Here is a 20,762-nt window from a genome sequence, read left to right as displayed (position 1 = left end):
GGCTACTTGGTTTCTCTGGTATACAGCTTAAGTGCAGTGGGTTTTTGGTCCATTTTGTTATCTCAGAAGATCTTTTCTAGACTTGGAAAAGTACTCAAGATGTGACCATAACAACATGCCTTAGTAGATGCTGACAGTAGGAATTAAAACCCAAGGGGTGTCATTAAATCCTAACTTGAAACACCCTTAAAGAGCTTACTGGGAAACCCTTGCTTTGTTCTTATTTATTAGTTTTCTGGCAAATGGAGAAACAGAAGTGTACGGAACAGCTACAGCATAATAGGTGCCCAGCATGTGTGGGACCTGAATTTGCCCAGGTTCCCTTGTCTAGTGCTTTAGAGAAAGCTTAGGCCAGTGCATGGAAAGTAGGGTCCAGAGAAGTGGAGCAACATGGCCAAGGTCAAGCAGCTGATAACAGCAGTGTTCGAGGTAAGAAAAATGCCACAGAAGGACCTGAAGCTGCCAGGACTGAGGGAGGGTGAGGGAAGCAACAGGCTTCATTTGTTTCTCTTGAGTTCATGGGGCTACCTCCCACCATGGGCGGTTCACACCCATTTCCATCGTCTGTCATCTGTGTGGACATGCATGCACATTCACACATTCACATACACAGCACACACAAGGATGTAGAAAGCTCTGAAATTGGCCCTGGAACACCTGGATTCAGTTCTGGCTCAGCCACTCACTACACTTGTGATCTGGTCTCTGAGCCTCAGTTCATTCATCTGTGAAATGGGGCTGCTTAATGCCTGCATTGCCCTCTCTTAGGTAATGAACTACACAGACCCAGATGAGCCACCTCCACAGCCTGCACTGATCCAGCCTCCCCCACCACCAGTGGAAACATCTGGGAGGTCAGACACATGACCTTGCAGAGAATGCATGAGTGCCTTTCTGCACTCAGCCCTGGGCAGGGCCCATTTCTCTTTCAGCTCGGTGAATGGTGGAAGCTCATGGAAAACAGCAGACAAAGCAACCCTGGGGATAGGGGAGCTTCCAGAGAGGCCCACAACCGGACCACACAGACACTGGGGCTGGAAACCAAAAGCCACTAGGCTCTGTAAACCCACTAGGCAGAGCAGAGGCAGAAGGGGAGATGAGCACAAGGCGGGTGGTGGTGGACATGCCCACCGGGGCCAGCCCCAGCATGCCCCTCCAGAGGCATAGGGCATCCTTCGGGGGAACATGGTCATCATCCTCCCTGGATAGCCCCACAGCCTCCAGGACCAATGCCATGGGTGGTCTCATCCGAGCACCCAGAGTCTATGTAGGGATGGCGCCCAGTGGGTACGCAAGTGGCCTGGGCACACGAGTGACACGCCGGGCCCTGGGCATCAGCAGTGTTTTCTTGCAGGGCCTGTGGAGCTCAGGTCTGGCCACAGCACCAGCTCCGGGTCTGGAGAAGAACCTCAGTACCGTTGAAGACCTGGGGGCTTGCCTGGTGGAATACATGGCCAAGATCCATGCCCTCGAGAACGTCAGCCAGGAGCTAGAGGCACAACTGCGGATGCACCTAGAGAGCAAGGCCACACGCTCGGAAAGATGGGGTGCCCTCAGGGCCTCCTGGGCCAGCAGCTGCCAGCAGGTGAGTGCCTGGACCATGCCCACGGGCTTTGCATAGGGCCAGGAGAGGATGCTGACATCCGCCCGAGGGGTCATTATCAGAGAGCAAGAATGCTGAGGCAGGGGCAGGGGAGTGAATGGTCTGAGACCAAAGAAACTAACTATAACCTCTCATCCTTTCGTGCTAAAAAATTCTAATAACGATGAAAACAATAACGACAGCTACCATTTACTGACGTAGACTATGGGCCAGGCCCACAATAATCCCTGTACACACACTATCTCCTATATTCAAAGCAATGCTATGCAGGTGCTCATTCACTGATCACATTTTTCAGATGAGAAAACAGAGGCACAAAGGAATTATGTAATTTGCCTAAGATCATGCGGCCTGCAGGGAAGCTGAGCTTTCAGCCTGAATTTTTCCACTTCCAAGGCTTGCATTTGTCCCATTACCCTGGGCTTGCTCTGTAACCTTTGTGTTAAGAAAGGGTTTTTACAGCCATCATCAAATGGATGTGGCACCAAAAGCAAGGATAAATGGAGGTGTGTTCCTATATCCATCTGCTGCAGTACTGTCCAATAGAAATATGAGCCATGGGTGGTCTCATCCCAGCGCCCAGTGGGTACGCAATTGACAAGTAATTGACAAGTTTCTATTACTCACAGTAAAAAAGTAAAAAGAATCAGGTGAAGTTCCTATTAGCATATCTTGTTTAACTCAGTATATTTAAAATGTTATTTCAACAGATAATCAATATTTAAAATATTAGTGAAATAGTTTACACTGAAATAGAACTTTCTGCAGTGATTGAAATGTCCTATATGCACACTGTCCTATCTGGTAGCCACCAGCCACATATGACTATCGAGCATATGAAACGTGGCTAGTAAGACTGAGGAATTGAATTTGTATTGTATTGTATTGTATTTCGTTAGCCACATGTGGCCAGTGTTGTCTTATTGGACAGGGCAGGACACAGAGGTTTCATCTTTCTCCCTTGCTTGGTCAGGATGTGCTCTCCAGGGTGATTTCTGCAGAGCGCTGAGCTCATGTATCATGTCTGGCCTGCAGCTGCTCCCACCGCAACTCTAGCCAGCATCGCACAACTCATCAGGTCTCTGCGGTGGCTGGCTTCTCGTCTCCCTTCCCTCCCCCACCTCCACCCGACAAATGCTGGCCTTGGGATCCCTCAGAGCCACATCGCCTCCAACTCCGCCAGGAACTGCGAGCTTGGACCCCTTGCACCCTAGGGCCCAGCATGCACTCCCCAAGCAGAGGTCACCAACTTCCATTTGTGTGTGGCTGGGCGTTGCAATGCAGGCACACTCAGAGCTTCCCCCATTTCCCCTACCGCCTCCCATTTCATCCTAGAGTGCTTCTTCCCTGTCCGTCAGTACCCAGCCGTCAGCTCAGGACGTGTGATGTACAACACTGTCTTCTTGGTTTTCCTCTGGAGCGGTTGTTCTGCTTACATCCATCTGGGCTGGGAGGGAGAGCCATTTTAGAGCAGCCTGGGGCTTAAAGCTGCAAATCTAAGACGGCCATCCCTCCTGGACTCTCCCCAGCAGTCCTGATTCCAAATATTTGTGTCCTAGAAACCAGAAGACCATCCCTAGGTATTCCAGTATTTCAGCATCTGCAGGACAATTGCTTGCATTCAAATGCCACGCAGACTTTTCACGAGAAGTCAGGCATCCCAATTTCTAAGTCAAAAAGTATAGACAGAAAACTTAGTCCATATTCAACAGATACTGACGTGGTCTGGCTCCAGCTAGCCCCGGGGGATTGGCCAACTTCTCTAAGCCTCAGTGTCCTTATCCATAAAATGAGCATAATGGCACAGCTACTCTAGCAAATCCGTGGTTAGCTAAGTGGCATGGTTCCTGCTTGCCGGCAGACTACAGATTCAAAAACTGCACCATGGCAACAGCACGGCCCCACTGCTGTCAGAGCCAAGACTGGGCAGCAGGACATTCAGGCCTGCCGCTGATGGTCAGAATCCCAGACGAGCGTCTTTTCCTCTTCACTGACCCTAAGTGAGATCCTTCACACTAATACAGAGTTCTCTTCTTCTGCTTTTGCTTAAAAACAGGGACTTGAAGATACAGTTAGACCGACCTGTAAAATGTATTTCTGTATCACACAGCCTCGCCTTCCAGCCATATTAAGCTCTGTTCCACCAAGAACCAAAGAAAATTCTACAGATTTGAGAAATGCACATTAATTTTCCTTTGCTGTAGTGACAAAACTGACCCACACTATCCACCCCTCCCAGCTTCACCATAAAGCTTTAAGTGATGCCTGTTCTCCCAGTCAGCAGCATGATCTTTTGGACATGTGGGATCTGACTACGTGATGTCCCTGCCCAACACCTTTCTGGGCTCCTCATTGCTGACAGGACACAGCCCATAACCCTGGGCTTAGTCTACAAGGCTTAGAAAGACTTTCTTCACTCATGGCATTGCAGATACTTAAAACCGTGTACACAATTGATACTCCTCAGTGAGCAGGATCCCGCTTCAAATCCTGGTTCTGCCACTTACTTGGACCAGCCAGTCCTCTGCTCTGTGTCTCCCTTTCCCCATCTATAAAATGGATGAGCACCTCCCAGGATCATTGTGAGCATGAAATGAAATAAGATGTGAAAAAAGAGCATTAGAGAAGGGTGCCTGGGTGGTTCAGTTGGTTAAGCGTCTGACTCTTGATTTTGGCTCAGGTCATGATCTCAGGGTTGTAATATCAAGCCCCACATTGGGCTCCATGCTGGGCGTGGAACCTGTTTAAGATTCTCCCTCTCCCTCTCCCTTTACCTCCACCCCTGCTCACACATGCTCGCTCTCTCTCTCTAAAAAAAGTTGGGGGCATAAGAACTGTGAAGTACTGTGCACATGCAGCAGGCCATCCTGAGTCAGAGTGCCAGTCCTCTAGGGGCAAGGTCTCTGGCCAAGGGACTTGCCTCTGGAGGCCACAGCCCCCCTTCAGGGCCTTGGCTGGACCCTTTCTTCCTCTCTCCACCCCTAACAGAATCCTCTTCACCCAACAGACACAAGATGACAGCTCCCTCCCAAGCCCCATCTGCCCCCAAACGACAGGCCCAACTTCTGGCTACTCAGAAACAAAGCCTTTCCCACTGGGGAATGGGGGCCCCACTGCATTCCAGGGTGCTTTGTCATGGAGCCCTAGACCCACCAACCAGCCCAGTCCCCATAGAAGTGCAGGAGGGGCACCCCCGCCAGGGCCTCTAACCTAGACTTGGAGAACAGACTACCAGCAATTCATTTATTTCAGAAAGTGCTGCCTTCCCCTCAGATGGGCTTCAGAGGCAGCCATGCCATGCTAAGAGTTTCTGGGCTCCAGAAAGCCAAAGCTCTCAGCTGCCCAGGCCCACGACCCCAGGAACCCCAAGCCCCTCTTCACCTCCACCCACCCACCCCCACCTCCAGCAAGGGCCTGGTCACAGCCCCAGGGAGGGTCAGGTTTGCTTCTTAGGGCGGGGCATGGATCCAGGGCTGGAAGCACCACAGTGCACTTGTCAAGCGACTAGAACAGAAGGGCAAGCCTTTTGTCCACCCTTGATCCAGGTACCTCCAGAGTGGCACTGGGGTTCAGTACTCTTAGGATTACCTATCCTCCATGGGTTGGAGTGGCCAGTCTGTGGGAAAGGGAGATGCCCGGCTTCACTCCTCGCCTCCCCCCAACTCACCAGGACAAGGCACGTCAGTGCTGTCACTGGCAGGAAGGGTCACCCAGCAGTTGGTGGGCCACACAGTGCCCCAAATGGTGGGGCAGAGTCCCCGGTGGGGGGGGGTGCCTAGGAGAGTTTCCTTTTGCCTCGTTGAGTATCCTTGTGTCTGAGGATGTGCAAGATTAAATAGCAAAAATTACCATGACAAATCAAGAAAAAAACCATAAAGCTTCATATTTTACCACATTTATTTATTTATTTATTTATTTATTTATTTATATTTTACCATCTTTTGAAGCACCTTTCCCCCTGCCTTTTGAACAAGGAGCTCCACATTTTCATTTTGCACCAGGACCCACAATCATGTAGCCAATCCTGGCTAGGGGTACTGTATATGAAGTTCCTTTTCACTTCCAAACCTCTCTCTCCTCACTCCTCTGTTGTGTTAGAAACTCTCAGACACTTCTGCTAAGCAGTAAAAACAGACAGGAAAACTCCCAGGTGGCCATGGAAGCCAAGGAGGGCACAGTCCCTGCCCTTTGCTTGGATAGAAAGTGGTTCTTTCCCTCTCCTGCTTTGCCAAATGCTCCTGCCCTTTCTTGCCAAGTGAATGGTGCTCATAATAAGCTCCAGCGGCAACATCAGGCCCTTTCATCTTCAAATATGCCAAACTGCAAGCTTGGAATTAGGCAGCCTCCTTGCCTTGGAGCTGCAGATAAAGGGAAAGTGGGGACAGAGGAGGGACGTGGAGTCTCAATGCACAAGGAGAAGGAGTAAGCCAAGGCCAAGGCCAGACAGATGCTGTCTGGGAGAGAAAGGGGAACCTGGAGGCTTCGGTTCCACTGCAATTATTTGTCTCCATGGGAGAAAACAGCAGCTTACATCTCAGACAGCAGAGGTTGTTAGCTGGAGGAAAGGGAAATCAAAATTATTGAAAGGCAAGAGAATTAGAATTTAAAATGGACCTGATTTGAATATCTTTCCTGCTGTTCACAGTTCCTCTTTCTGTCCCTTGCAGAGAGAGAGAGCTCAGACTCTGGGGATCAGCCTATTTGGGGAAACTGCTGGAAACTCAGGCAATCCAGGTGAGGGCCAGCTCTCTCCCCACAGAACCTGTAGTCCTAGCAGCTTTCTAAAAAAAAAAAAAAAAAGAAAGAAAGAAACAAGAACTAACCGCCCACCCCACCCCACCCCCACTCCAGCCCCAACCCCCCACCAACCCTGAATAAGAAGAAGGCAACAGGACCATTGTTCTTTTTTTTTTTTTTTTTTAAAGATTTATTTATTTATTTATTTGAGACAGAGAGAATGAGAGAGAGAGAGCACATGAGAGGGGGGAGGGTCAGAGGCAGAAGCAGGCTCCCTGCCGAGCAGGGAGCCCGATGCGGGACTCGATCCAGGGACTCCAGGATCATGACCTGAGCCGAAGGCAGTCGCTTAACCAACTGAGCCACCCAGGCGCCCTGGGACCATTGTTCTTGATTCACAACCTGGTGTGCCTGAAAGGGGGAGAAAGAACCATGAGCTATTTATCTGCAACAGCCTGAATACATTTACCCAAGATAAACCACCCCATCTATTTCTTTTTTTTTTTTTTAAGATTTTATTTATTTATTTGAGAGAGAGTGAGGAAGAGAGAAAGCATGAGTGGGGGCAGAGGGAGAGGGAGAAACAGGCTCCCTGCTGAACTGAGAGCCCCGATGCAGGGCTCGATCCCAGGGCCCTGGGATCATGACCTGAGCCGAAGGCAGACGTTTAACTAACTGAGCCACCCAGGTGCCCCATCCCCATCTATTTCTTAATACTGTACATGCATTTTGTTTGGCCAGAGCAGGTCAGTAAGGTAGTTACTTTGTTAGCCAAGTTATAAGGGACACTAAAGTATCATTTCAAATGTAACTATACAGAGAAAAAAAAATGTATTCAGGAGAATTCCTCTCAGGGAGAGTAACATATGAGATTGGAAGAAATCTTTTGATGGAGCAGGGAAGAGAAGGAGGCATGAAGCTGCTCCCAAGGGTCTTGGTGGAGTAATATAGGTGGTCACCAAATTGCTTTCTAAGAAGGGTAGTTTTTGATTTCCTGGGTGGGGGTAGGGAGGGTCTTGCTTTGCTAAGTAGAGTATATCCGTGCAGAAACACAGTAGAATATATCTGCCACAGAAGACAGGGGAGAGAGTAAGTGCTCTCACTGGGGGACACTCTTTAGTCTCTTAAGATCTCTTAAAATATGAGGGCCATGTTGAAGAGTAGAGGACAGGGGAGTCCTGGTAATGAAAAATAGGGAATGTGCTACAAAGACTGAGGATTCTGAAGCCAGAGAGTCTGTAGGTCACACTCGGACCCAGCAAGGTCTTTGCTGATCTTTCTACATCTTGATTTCTTACCTGGATAATAAGGATGTTTGGAGACTTTCTTGACATGATGAAATAGCTAAGAAAGAAGTACTAGAGGACTTCCCGTAGAAATTAAGAACAAAATAAGAATGCCCTCTATCTCTACTGTGATGTAACATTGGTCAGAGGCAGGGGGCGCCTGGGTGGCTTAGTCGGTTAAGTGTCAACCCAGGGTCCTGGGATCGAGCCCCGCATCGGGCTCCCTGCTCAGGAGGAAGCCTGTTTCTCCCTCTCCTTCTGCCTGCCGCTCTGCCTACTTGTGCTCTCTCGCCCTCTCTCTGTCAAATAAATAATTTTTTTTTAAATCTTTAAAAAAATAAAAAAAAAACCATTGGTCAGAGGCAGTCATTAATGCCAGACAAGAGAAAGCAATTGGAGGTATAAAGATCGGAGAGAAAAAGGGAAAATGTTGGTCTTTCTGGAAAGCCCAAAAGGATCCATGTGAAAACTACAACAGACAATAAGATAATTTAGTAAAGTAGCAGGTTATAAAATAACATTAAAGACCTATGCTAAATATATATATATACACACATATATACATATATTAATTTAATATATAAGTGGCTACCATCTCATTTATGATAGCAAAAAATAAAATACCTCTAAATAAACTTAACAAGAAATGTCCAAAATGTATATGAAACAATAATAAAATTCTCTTGAAAGGACAAATGTAAAGAAATACCATGTGCTTGAATATAGACTCAAGAAAAATGTCAGTTCTCCCTAATTTATAAATTTAAGGCAATCCTAATTTTTAAAATATCATAGGGTTTTTTTTTAGAACTAGAAGGGTTTATTACAAATTTTCATTTGTAAAAACAAAAAGGCAAGAATAGCTGAAAAGAAGAACTGAAAGAGGAGGGCAAGGAGGGACACCCAGACATTGCAACATACTAGAGAGTCTCACTCGGAAAGCAGTTTCATGTTGGTGCATAAAAGATGGAAAGACCAAGGGAACAAAATATAAAATTCAAAAATAAGCCCTGCTCCATACAGAAACTTAGTATTGATAAATGCAGCATTTGAAATCAATGGAGGAAAGGACGGACTTTTTAATAAATGGTATTCAGGTAACTGGATAGTCATAAGGAAAATAAAACTGGATCCATCCTTCTTCACTGTACCCTAAATCAATTCCATATGTATCCTAGATGTAAGTGTGAAAAAGGAAACCATACAAGTAGAATGCATGACTGAATTCCTTTATAATCTGGGTGTGAAAGAAGTTTTCCTTGATATAATTCAAAATCGAAAAGCAATAAAGGAAATATCGATAAATTTGATTACCAAAAATTTTTAAATTTTGTGTTACAAAATAACACCATAAGCAAAACTAACAGATAAATGACAAACTAAACAGAAGTATTTGCAAATCTGAATGCAAAGGGTTAATGTCCCTACTCTATAAGTAGCATTTAGAATTTGCAGTTTTAAAATAAAAGCCGGCAACGTGCTTACTGTTAGGTAGGCTGGAGATATAAACTAGGAATTGACATAAATAAAATCTTTAAAAAAATAAAAAATAAAAATAAATGAAAGTGGCTCTTACCTTCATAAAAAGATATGCAGCTTCACTCCTAAGAAGAGAAATATGAACAAAACAAAACAAAAACCTACCTGAGATACCATTTTCACTTATCAGATTGGCAAAACTCCTAAAGTGCATCAATCTGTTTTGTTGGTGAAGTGCTAGGGAAACAGCCAATTCCACAGTGCTGATGGGGAAAAACATGTTACAGTGTCTACGGAGAAGAACTTGGCAATATCTAGACAAACTGTATATGCATTTATGTACATGTAATTTAATCCAGCAATCCCACCTCTAGGAATCTCTCCTGATGACACACTGGCAAAAATGCAAACAAGAAGTATGCACAAGGCTGTTCATTTCAATCATATCCATAATGCCAAAAGACTGGAAAAAACCCAAATACCTAGCAATAGGGGCTAGCTGAATAAGCAATGCTACATCCACAAAAAGAAAGAGGAAGGGCTCTGTAAGTATTATGGAGTGATGATCTCTAGGATATAGTGTTGAGCTGAAAAGCAACGTGGAGAGAGTGTGTATTTCATCCTACCATTTATCTGAGAAAGAGGAAGGTATGCATACATATTCACTTGTAACTGGAAAAACCAACCACAAATGTTTTTAAATGATCACTTACAGGAGAAGGGAGGGAATAGGGTAGAAGGGAAAGGAATAGACACTAGAATTCTTTCAATTTATCTTATTACATGGAGATGACTTTGGAACCATGGAAGTATTTTACAGAATTATAAAAGTGACTTTTAAACCACAGTCATTTGTACATCTCTAGTGGGATGCAAAAGGGTACTGAAAAAAGAATCTTAAGTCATTTTCAGTAATCATATTGTTGGTGGCATTGTTCATAATTCTAACACTAGTGTGTGTGTGTGTGTGTGTATACTGTGGGATAAAGCCAAAGAGTAATTATATTTGTGTCATTGAGAATTGAGACTTTTAGTATTGGTAAAAGGAGATACACTTGTAAGGCAGATTAAATTTAGTGACAGTTCTCTAGTCCTGAATTTGAATTGGAATTATCAGTATAAAATCATGGTGTATGTGATCCTAAAATAAATGTATACCCATTTCCTAGCTCCATCCAGTGAAAAGAACTAGAAACAATTGCCAACCCAGTGGCAATGAGCATTTTTAGCCTCAGATTTTGGTCACTAACTACCATCTTCATTAGAAGAACTGAGGCTCCTTAGTTAGAGAAATGGCTGAATCAAGGTTTGGGAGCAGTAAGTGTAAGAGATGAATCTGAAACATCTCATTATACCAAAACCAAGGGAGCTATAAAGAACTTCTAGAGTCATATCAAAAGACTTAGGAGCAATTTGAATAAGCTCCCACTAATCAAAGATGGCTACGTATCAATAAGAATATTAACTGCTAAAAAAAAAAAAGTATTAACTGCTATGGATTGAAACACATCAAATATGTTAAATCAGTGAGTTCAGTATAATACAAAAAAAAATCCCACTTATTAGTTGCCTTGGAGTCTGCTGGGGAACCAACTCATTATTTTGAAACTGGTAAATAATGAGAAGGAATTAGGAATTTTTCCTGCCTTTCCTATAAGAACTGAGGATCCATCATCATTTTTTAAAAAAAAAGAACTGAAGAGAAGAATTACCCTTTTATAGAAATATTACACCAAGAAACAAATAATGTAACTATTAACTATTTTATTTATATTTATAATTAATATTAATCATTAAAATAGAATTCAAATATCAACACTTTGCAACCATAATAAAATAATGGATCTAGGCAATAACAATCATCAAATGGCTACTAATATCAAAAAAGAGAGACCAGCAGACGTGTATACTTCCTGGTGGAGTATACAACATCACCTATGACATAGTCTTGACAGAAAAAGAAAAAGAAAAAGAAAACTGAATGTGATTGAGCCTCAAAATAAAATTACTAATTTACAGAAAATACAGAGGTCAGATGAACATGGGAAATGATGCCACTGGGATGGAATCAGCAAGACCCAGACTGTTAGGAAACTATAAAACTAAACACCCAATTGTTTCAACAAGCAAACATTGCAAGGGACAAATAAGGAGGTGAGGGGGAAGCCTATAAATTAAGAGATTAAATTGACATATCAACCCACTGAAATGGACATTATTTGAACCACTATTCAAGCAAACTGTAAAAAATAGACAACTGAGGAAAGATAAACTAGGTATTTGAGGAATTGTTATTAATGTTTAGATGTTATTTTTAGATTTTTGAAAGTTATTTTTTATTTTGTTAAAGATTTATTTATTTATTTTTCACCAAAAGATTTATTTATTTGAGAGTGAGACAGAGAGAGAGCGTGTGCGCACAAGCAGGGGGAGGGGCAGACGGAGAAGCAGACTCCCCACTGAGCAGGGAGCCAGACACAGACTTGATCCCAGGACCCTGAGATTATGACCTGAGCTGAAATCAAGAGTCTGACACCTAACCGACTGAGGTACCCAGGTGCCCCAAAATTTATTTTTTTAAAGCATCTTTAGAATTTAACAAGACATACTGAAATATCGGAAGAAGAAATAATGATATCTGGGATTTGTTCAAAATAATCCAAGGCAGAGTAGAAATAAGTGAAACAAAACAGGCCATGCATTTGTAATCATTGGAACTGGGTGATGGGTATATGGATGAAATAATGTATGTAAATTGCCACATGCATAATCAATGCCCAATTAAGTTTGTGGAATTGAATAAATGAGAAGCTACAGACATTGAGTAGTAACATAAACAACCGTGTTTACATACATGTATTCATGAGTTGTTCAACCCACCCATGCTGCAGGAGTTTAGAGAAGAGACAGGATATTGACTGGTCCTCAGTGAGAGTACCCCAGGAGGTTGAGTCTAAATGTGGGACCCAAAGAACATGCCAGAAAATGGCCCTTCAGACCGGGGGCCAGCATGGACAAGGGTTGGGAGTCAGGATCCAGTCTGACCATCTGCAGAGCAGTCTATGCATGGGGCAGATTTCTCAACTGTCAAAGAGAAATTTTGCACTGAACACTTGTTAAAGTCGGCAAGACATATTTTATTCAGACTACTGCAGTAGGGGAGAGACATTTCAGTATAGAATGAGCTCAACTCCACTGAAACAAAAGACAGAAGGCTTTTTAAATGCTGGGTGTGCTAAAGGAAAAGTACGGAAGGAGTTTAAGGGAGGGGATGGTCTATGTGATTAGGTCATCTGTGTTTGCTAATTGGTGCTTATCCAGAGGAGAAACACACTTCTCATAGCTTTATGACAGGAGCAAATTAGAGGAAGATGCCCACCAAAGTCAGCATCCCACCCTCCCACGGGAGCTGGGAGAGAGCTGTCTCGCCAGAAGTAAGCATTTCACAGAGATTGTTCCCAGGTCCTTGAGGAAAGATTCTGGGTTGTAGAAGATTTACATCTCCTAGGGGCAGAGAAAGGATTTACAGTTCTAAGTTTCCTAAAATAACTGCCAAGGAAAAGGGAGGTCGGGGGCCTCTTGTCAGGTTTTAGCTGGAATGGAACAGTAGATTCTTTTGGCAGCATTGACCTTTCTCAAGCAAGCATGTTAAGGGGGCTAGGTTCATGCTAGGGACCTTGTCTGGGGCCAACAGAAGCCATGCCAGAGTGTGGTCAGGTGCCTTAGTGTGCGGGGCTAGATGACATCATTTATGCCTAGAATTTTCATTCTCACCACTAAGCACCAAGCGCCTCCTGGTCTCTGCTCTGTCCCCCTCACCTCTTTATTCCGAGACCCAGCGCGGAATGGGCATGCCACGGCCCACAAAAGGCAACCAACAAATGGGCAGCCAAGGCTGAATACAGAACCAGACTTAAGATTTTCAATAGGAACCCTGAAGTTACAGGCAGGGAGCTCCCTTAAAATCCCACACCACATTGAAATACAAGCAACAACCTCAATGTCTAATACAACTAAATAACACAGCAGAATCCTCTGCAGCTGTAAAAAAAAAAAAAGAATAAGGAAGCTTGTTATATACTGAAGTGTGACTAGCACATATATATATATATATATATTTGAGTAAAAAGGCAGGCTGCAAACCCCCATGTATGCTCTGCTACTATTTAGGTCTCTGTAATGTGGGGGAGCAGACTGTCTGGAAACATATAGAAGGGGTGGTAGCAAAGTATGCTTCCGGTGAGGACTGGAGACAAGAGTAGGAGCAGGTGTACTTTGCACTATGTGTACTTTTTGCAGGGTTGGGATGTTTTCCCTAGGTTTTAAAAAATGAAGTAATAAATAAAACTCCTGCCAGCGACCTGGGGCGGGAATGGGGGTGTTCCAACCAGGCCCAGGGCAGGTGAAGCCCTCACAGCCTCACGGAAGCTACTGACATGTCCCAGGGGGAGAGGAGAAGACTCATCTGCACACTCTCCTCTCAAAGCGAAAACCCAGCAAATTAAATTAGCACATATAGGAGCAATAGAAAAGCCCTCATAGTGGGCTACACTCTCCAGAAGAACTAAATTAAAATTTAATCCAGGGAGCGGGCACAAATGCCGAGGACAAACGTGGTGGCTCTTTACAGGGAATTATCGAAAGAATGGGTGAACCAAGCAGAATGTTACGCAGGGTCCGTGTTCCTCCAGAGGGTTTATGCAGATCCCCTGAAGTCGAGGACTCAATTTAGGGAAATAAAACCTAGTTTATCATCGTCTGGCTGGGGAAATGCACATAAAGACTCATTTATTGGGTTGTAAACGAGCTAATAGAGCTGACGGTCACAAATGCATTATTCAGCAGAAATGAGAAGTTACTTCAGCTGTTATCAGTGGGTAGTGAAAAGCCGAGCACAGGGAGTGGAAAACTCCATCACAAAACCAACTTGCTATCAGAAAACAACTTGTAATTTTTATTTATATTTTTCAAGGGCCAATGAATAACCATCTAAATGTGTCAGAGGAGGGCACCTGGGTGGCTCAGTTGGTTGGGCGACTGCCTTCAGCTCGGGTCATGATCCCAGGGTCCTGGGATCAAGTCCCACATCGGGCTCCCAGCTCAGCGGGGAGCCTGCTTCTCCCTCTGACCCTCTCCTCTCTCATGCTGTTTCTCTCTCGCTCGCTCTCTAATAAATAAACAAAATCTTTAAAAAAAATAAAATAAATGTGTCAGAGGAAACACCACAGTATGGAGAGAGAAATGAAGTTAGAAAGGCTCCTTCAGGAGACTCAGGGCAAAGTTGGACAAGAGGCAAAGAACTGTGCCTGAATTCTGAGTGCCCGCACCTGCCAGCCCTCACCAGCACCCTGCCCCTCCCTGCACGCCCCCTTGCTCCTTGCACCCCTTCACAGCCCTCCTCCTGGCCCTGCTGCCCGGAGCACTTCCAGGCATCATCCCCAGCCTGCAATTGGGCCACGCCTTCCTCTTCCTTCCCACTAGGCAGGTAAGAGTCCCTTCCTCAGGCCCACTCCCAGCCAACTCTGAGGAGGAAGCTGATCTCACACCTGGATTTATTATTAGTTACTTGCCAAGGAAACCTGGGCCTCTTAACTTAGAGCCTCCGTGTATCTGCATAATGAAGGTGAAAACTCTCCTGCGGGGTTGTGAGGAGTAAATGAGACAAGAAGGTGAAGCCCTGGGGCATCTTGGGAGTTCACTGGCCCTGTCCCTAAGGAGCTTTGCTTGGGAAGTGAATTGCTTCTGGTGATATTTCAGACCACCTGCAGGTGATGGGGAGTGAGCCCAGGGACCCCCGGTGCAGAGTCTGCACCCTAAGGCCAGCCCTGCCAGGCACTAACCCCGAATTCCTGGGGTTTTGGCCCACATCCCAGCCACCCCCTGGAGCAGGCACAGGTACTCTGGGGGTTCTACAGATTTCCCCCTAAGGTCTCCTAACAAAACCGTGTACTGTGACAAGACCATGATCATGACACGGTCCACACTCTCACTATGAATGGCAGGCCTCGGACACCACACTCATTTTGCGTGACACAAGGACTAACAAGAACTTTCATTCACGTGTCCTTGATTTTCTCGACAACGTCTGTGTCACCCAGGATGCTGGGATTATGCCCACTGAATTAGTGTGAGGGCTGGTTCCGACAACGGACGTTATTCCCTCGGGGTCTGGAGGCTGGCAGTCTGAGATGGAGGTGTCAGCAGGGTTGTGGGTTTTTTCTGAGGCCTCTCTCCATGGTTTGTTGACGGCCATTTTCTCCCTGTGTCTTCACAGGGTCTTCCCTCTGTACATCTGTGCCCAAATTTCCTCTTCTCACAACCGGTGGAACTGGATTGGGGCCCCACCCTCAGAGCATCATTTTAATGTAATCACCTCTTTAAAGGCTCTATCTGCAACCGCGTTCTGAGGTCCTGGGAGTTGGGACTCCAACATGTGAATCTGAGGGGGACACATTTCAGCCCATAACCCCCATTTTATAGACAAAGAAACTGAGGCCTACAGAGATTAAGTTCCCCCTTTGAACTAGTGTCCCCGCCAGGACCCACTCGATGTTATTTCCACCCCCAAAGTATTATGAAAAGCCTCCTGTGGTCCTCATTTATAAGACCAAGGTCAGTCCTGCCTCAGACCCCAGGTCCTAAAAGGGTATATACTTTGAGTGCCCACTGTTTGATTAGACAGTCATGGTGAACAAGAGCTGCTCTCTGTGAGGAGTTTAAACACCAAGATATGCTTCCTTTTTCTCCTCTTCTCTCTCTTTTAATTTGGAAAAAACTGTTGGAAACCGTGATTGATCCTTAGCCAAGCACACTTTAACTGGAACTAACTGCTGTAGCTAGGATGCGTGAGGCTGGGCGGCTTCCAGCTTGTCAGGCAGCTCAGGACTAGGACTTGAAAGTTTAATAGCTTTGCTGCCAGGAAATGGTGCAGCACTCCCTCCCCTGCCCCAGGGATTTCTACTTTTCTTTTTCAGTGATTTCAATGCTCAGAAAAATGTGCTGAGCAGTCGGTCCTTGAGGCAGAACGTCTGTATCTGAGCAGAGTTCAGGAGCTCCCCGAGGTGCACCACTCCAGCATGGGTGGGAGGACGCCTCTTCTCCAAACTCCTGCCAGCATCAGTGCTTTCCACAGGATTTTGGGCTGGGTCCCTGTCCCCTGCAGGGTGATACCCTCCAGGAACCTCCAGTTCCAAGTACTACTTGAAGAGCTGAGGGTTCAGCAAGAGCCACACCCAGTGGGAGGGGCCCCCAGTGCCAACCCCCAGAGTTCCTGGTCTGGGGGTGAGGCATGCACCTGCTAAAGCCAGACAGACCACTGAGAACACATCTCTCGGTGGACAAAGTCAAGTTTATTAGCTTGCTGCAGCAAAGGAGAACCTGGGACATCTCAGGAAGAGGGAGTTGGAAGGACTTATTTTGAGGTCTGGGCTTGTGCTGGGTGATCTGGGGAAAAGGTTCAGAGCAAGGATTTGCTCTGCATCTGATGCTGCCAGAAATTGGGGGCGGTATGATGAGTGGGTATCTTTCAGGTTTTATCCAGGAGATGGGAGGGAGGAAGCAGGCGCAGAGCAGGCGTTAGTAAGCAGCAGGAAACCTTGTCACCTGTGCAGGCTGTAAGGGGGTGGGGGATGTTGAGTTTTGTGGCTGCGGAGCATCCTGGCCTCTCTGTTCCCCTATGATTACAGCAGGTCTCGTCTCTGTCTCTTTCCACCAGGATCACTTAGTGACCCTGTCTGGTTATCGCTGAGACTGTGTGCTTGTTCAGAGCAGGTGAGAGTACTACAGCCTAGCTGTTAGCTGCCAGGGCCATGGTTTTACCTCATCCCCCAAACTGGGCTTCCCCCCGCATCCTCAGGTGGCTGGAGGCTCCAGGCCTCTGGAGACAGAGCAGGAGTGAGGGGTCTCTTCCCCACACAGCTAAAAGTAGGGCCCCTCAAGGCCAGGGGCTGAGGCATAGTTTCCTGACTGGAACATGACTTAGGGCCCACTCTGTGCCTCTGGGAACCACACGCCTGCCAGTCTCACCCTCCTTTGCCCCAGGAGTCTCTCTGGGCCGTCACGTGCACACAAAGTAAATGAGGTAGAACAGAGTGATGGGTGAGTGCAGGGCCATGCCCCAGACAGAGCCAAGCCCGGGCGCAGCTTTACCCTTACCAGAAGTGAGGCCTGGGCCCAGTTACTAACCCCCAGAGCGAGTTTCCTTATGTCTGAGTTGCCAGAGAATGATTCCTATCCCACAGAACATTGTGAGGACTCTGGGAGATAATAGAGGTCAGTAGAACGCAAGCTTCAGGAAGGAAGGAATGAGCATCTCTCACTCCCCGATCTTTCTCTGGTGCCCAGGATAGTGCCTGGCACACAACGGATACACAGGAAATACTGGCTACATCAACAAATGGAAGGACCCAGCACAGTAATCAGTTAAAAGGTAGCTATGTTAGTTCGCTGGGGCTACCAGAACAAAGCACCACAAACTGGGTGGGTTAAACCGCAGAACTGTATTCTCTTATGTTCTGGAAGCTGGAAGTTGGAAATGTAGGTATCAGCAGGGTTGGTTCCTGCTGGCGCTGTGAGGGAGGTTCTGTTCCGAACGTCTCTCCTACCTTCCAGTGGTGGCTGGCATCCTTGGCATTCCCTGGCTTGTAGATGCATCACTCCCATCTCTGTCTTCACTTTCCCCGTGTGTCTGTGTCCAAATGTCCTTCTTATATGGACGCCAGTCACACTGACCTGGGGCCCACCCTAATGACCTCCTCTTGACTTGATGACATCTGCAAAGATCTTACTTCCAAATAAGGTCACATTCACAGGCACTGGGGATTAGGACTTCAACCTGTCTTTGGAGTGGTACCCAATTCAACCCATAAGAGTAACTACTGGGTTGTTTTTTTTTTTTCACTTTATAGTCCTGATTTCCAACATTTTATCCTATTTCCTCAAACATCATTTTAAAAGTTCCAGAATGACCAATATCTCTGTACCTACTCCATTTTACCATCACTTCCTTTTGCACTTGGCATCAGATCCCAAATCCTATTGAACCACATGGAGCTTGAGGTTCAGAAAAGAAAGCCATGATACAAAAAGACTGAGAGAGTACTATCCATACAGTAGAAATAGAGTAAACATCACTAAGTTGCTATGTGATCTTGGATAAGTTACCCAACCTCTCTGAACCTCAGGTTCCTCAACTGTTAAATGAAGAGATTGGGTCAAACTGACGTGTCCTTGCAGACACACGGAACAGGCCAGATTCCCTTCCCTAACTCTGGTGAGCAGGTGGTCACGTTACCCCCGCTTCAAAGACACGAAGACACCAAGTACATCCGACCCCGATGTCTGTTTTCACTTCTGACTGCTAGCTGCTCCGTGCCCTGCAGCAATCCCTTTTGCTCTGAGGCTCCTCATCTGTAAAATGAGAGGGTGGAATTCTCTGATAGCCATACACCTATCTGTCAGGGCTCATCATTATCTCTGAGCAGTGCAAAGCCTAAAGAGAAGCAGCAGCCGTCCACGGAGCCCAGTTCCCTAAGCCATTGTGGCTTAGCAGACTGTCTGGCTGGGGCCAAGAGCGGGCAGTACATATTGGCCACCTACTTCACTTCCAAGGGTCAGGTGGTGGCCTGTGCCCCACCACTGGCGAAACAACAGTTTGGTTTTTTGGGTTGTTTTTTTTTTTTAATTTTATTATGTTATGTTAGTCACCATACAATACATCATTGGTTTTTGATGTAATGATCCATGATCCATTGTTTTCGTATAACACCCAGTGCTCCATGCAGTACGTGCCCTCCTTAATACCCATCACCGGGCTAACCAATCCCCCTCCCCCCTCCCCTCTAAAACCCTGTTTGTTTCTGAGTCCGTAGTCTCTCATGGGTCATCTCTCCCTCCAATTTCCCCCCTCCCCTCATTTTTCCCTTCCTTCTCCTAGTGTCCTCCATGCTATTCCTTATGTTCCACAAATAAGTGAAACCATATGATAATTGACTTTCTCTGCTTGACTTATTTCACTGAGCATAATCTCCTCCAGTCCCATCCATGTTGATGTAAAAGTTGGGTATTCATCCTTTCTGATGGCTGAGTAATATTCCATTGTCTATATGGACCACATCTTCTTTATCCATTCATCTGTTGAAGGGCATCTCGCCTCTTTCCACAGTTTGGCTATTGCGGACATTGCTGCTATGAACACTGGGGTGCATATGGCCCTTCTTTTCACTACATCTGTGTCTTTGGGGTAAATACCCAGGAGTGTAATTGCTGGGTCATACGGTAGCTCTATTTTTAAATTTTTGAGGCACCTCCACACTGTTTTCCAAAGTGGCTGTACCAACTTGCATTCCCACCAAAAGTGTAAGAGGGTTCCCCTTTCTCCACAACCTCTCCAACATTTGTTGTTTCCTTCCCTGTCCATTTTTGCCATTCTGACTGGTGTAAGGTGGTATCTCAGTGTGGTTTTGATTTGGATTTCCCTGATGGCTAATGACGATGAACATTTTTTCATGTGTCTGTTAGCCATTTGTATGTCTTCTTCAGAGCAGTGTCTTTTCATATCTTCTGCCCACTTTTTGACTTGATTATTTGTTTTTTGGGTGTTGAGTTTGAGAAGTTCTTTATAGATCTTGGATACCAGCCCTTTATCTGTAGTGTCATTTGCAAATATCTTCTCCCATTCTGTGGATTGCCTCTTTGTTTTGTTGACTATTTCCTTTGTTGTGCAGAAGCTTTTTATCTTGAAGTCCCAAAAGTTCATTTTTGCTTTTGTTTCACTAGCTTTTGGAGATGTATCTTGAAAGAAGTTGCTGTGGGCGATGTCAAAGAGGTTACTGCCTATGTTCTCCTCTAGGATTTGGATGGAGTCCTGTCTCACATTGAGGTCTTTCATCCACTCTGAGTTTATCTTTGTGAATGGTGTTAGAGAATGGTCAAGTTTCATTCTTCTGCATGTGGCTGTCCAATTTTCCCAGCACCATTTATTGAAGAGACTGTCTTTTTTCCATTGCATGTTTTTTCCTGCTTTGTCAAAGATTATTTGACCATAGAGTTGAGGGTCCATATCTGGGTTCTCTATTCTGTTCCATTGGTCTATATGTCTGTTTTTGTGCCAGTACCATGCTGTCTTGGTGATCACTGCTTTGTAATATAGCTTGAAATCGGGCAACGTGATGCCCCCAGCTTTGTTTTTCTTTTTCAATATTTCCTTGGTGATTCGGGGTCTTTTCTGATTCCATAGAAATTTTAGGATTGTTTGTTCCAGCACTTTGAAAAATGTCATTGGAATTTTGATCGGGATGGCATTGAAGGTAGAGATTGCTCTGGGTAGCATAGACATTTTAACAATGTTTATTATTCTGATCCATGAGCATGGAATATTTTTCCATCTTTTTGTGTCTTCTTCAATTTCTTTCATGAGTGTTTTGTAGTTCCTAGAGTATAGATCCTTTACCTCTTTGGTTAGGTTTATTCCAAGGTATCTTATGGTTTTTGGTGCTGTTGTAAATGGAATCATTTCTCTAATTTCTCTCCCCCAGTTGCGTTGTTAGTGTATAAGAAAGCAACTGATTTCTGTGCATTAATTTTGTATCCTGCCACATTACTGAATTGCTGGATGAGTTCTAGTAATTTGGGGGTGGAGTCTTTTGGGTTTTCCACAT

At 45.4% G+C, this 20,762-nt stretch overlaps 1 protein-coding gene across 1 annotated transcript in view; it reads left to right on the top strand.

Moving 5' to 3' along the window:
• The first annotated feature begins 1,096 nt into the window (after positions 1-1,096).
• Positions 1,097-20,762, top strand: part of BFSP2 (beaded filament structural protein 2) — a 64,285-nt gene continuing 44,619 nt past the window's right edge. The window contains exon 1 of the mRNA XM_021678704.1: positions 1,097-1,585. Within this exon, the coding sequence (XP_021534379.1) occupies positions 1,097-1,585 (489 nt within the window). The remainder of the gene's footprint in view (positions 1,586-20,762) is intronic.

This window comes from Neomonachus schauinslandi, chromosome 1 (genome assembly GCF_002201575.2).
Source record: "Neomonachus schauinslandi chromosome 1, ASM220157v2, whole genome shotgun sequence".
In the NCBI taxonomy this organism is placed as follows: Eukaryota; Metazoa; Chordata; class Mammalia; order Carnivora; family Phocidae; genus Neomonachus; species Neomonachus schauinslandi.
This window is presented reverse-complemented; position numbering and strand designations above follow the sequence as displayed.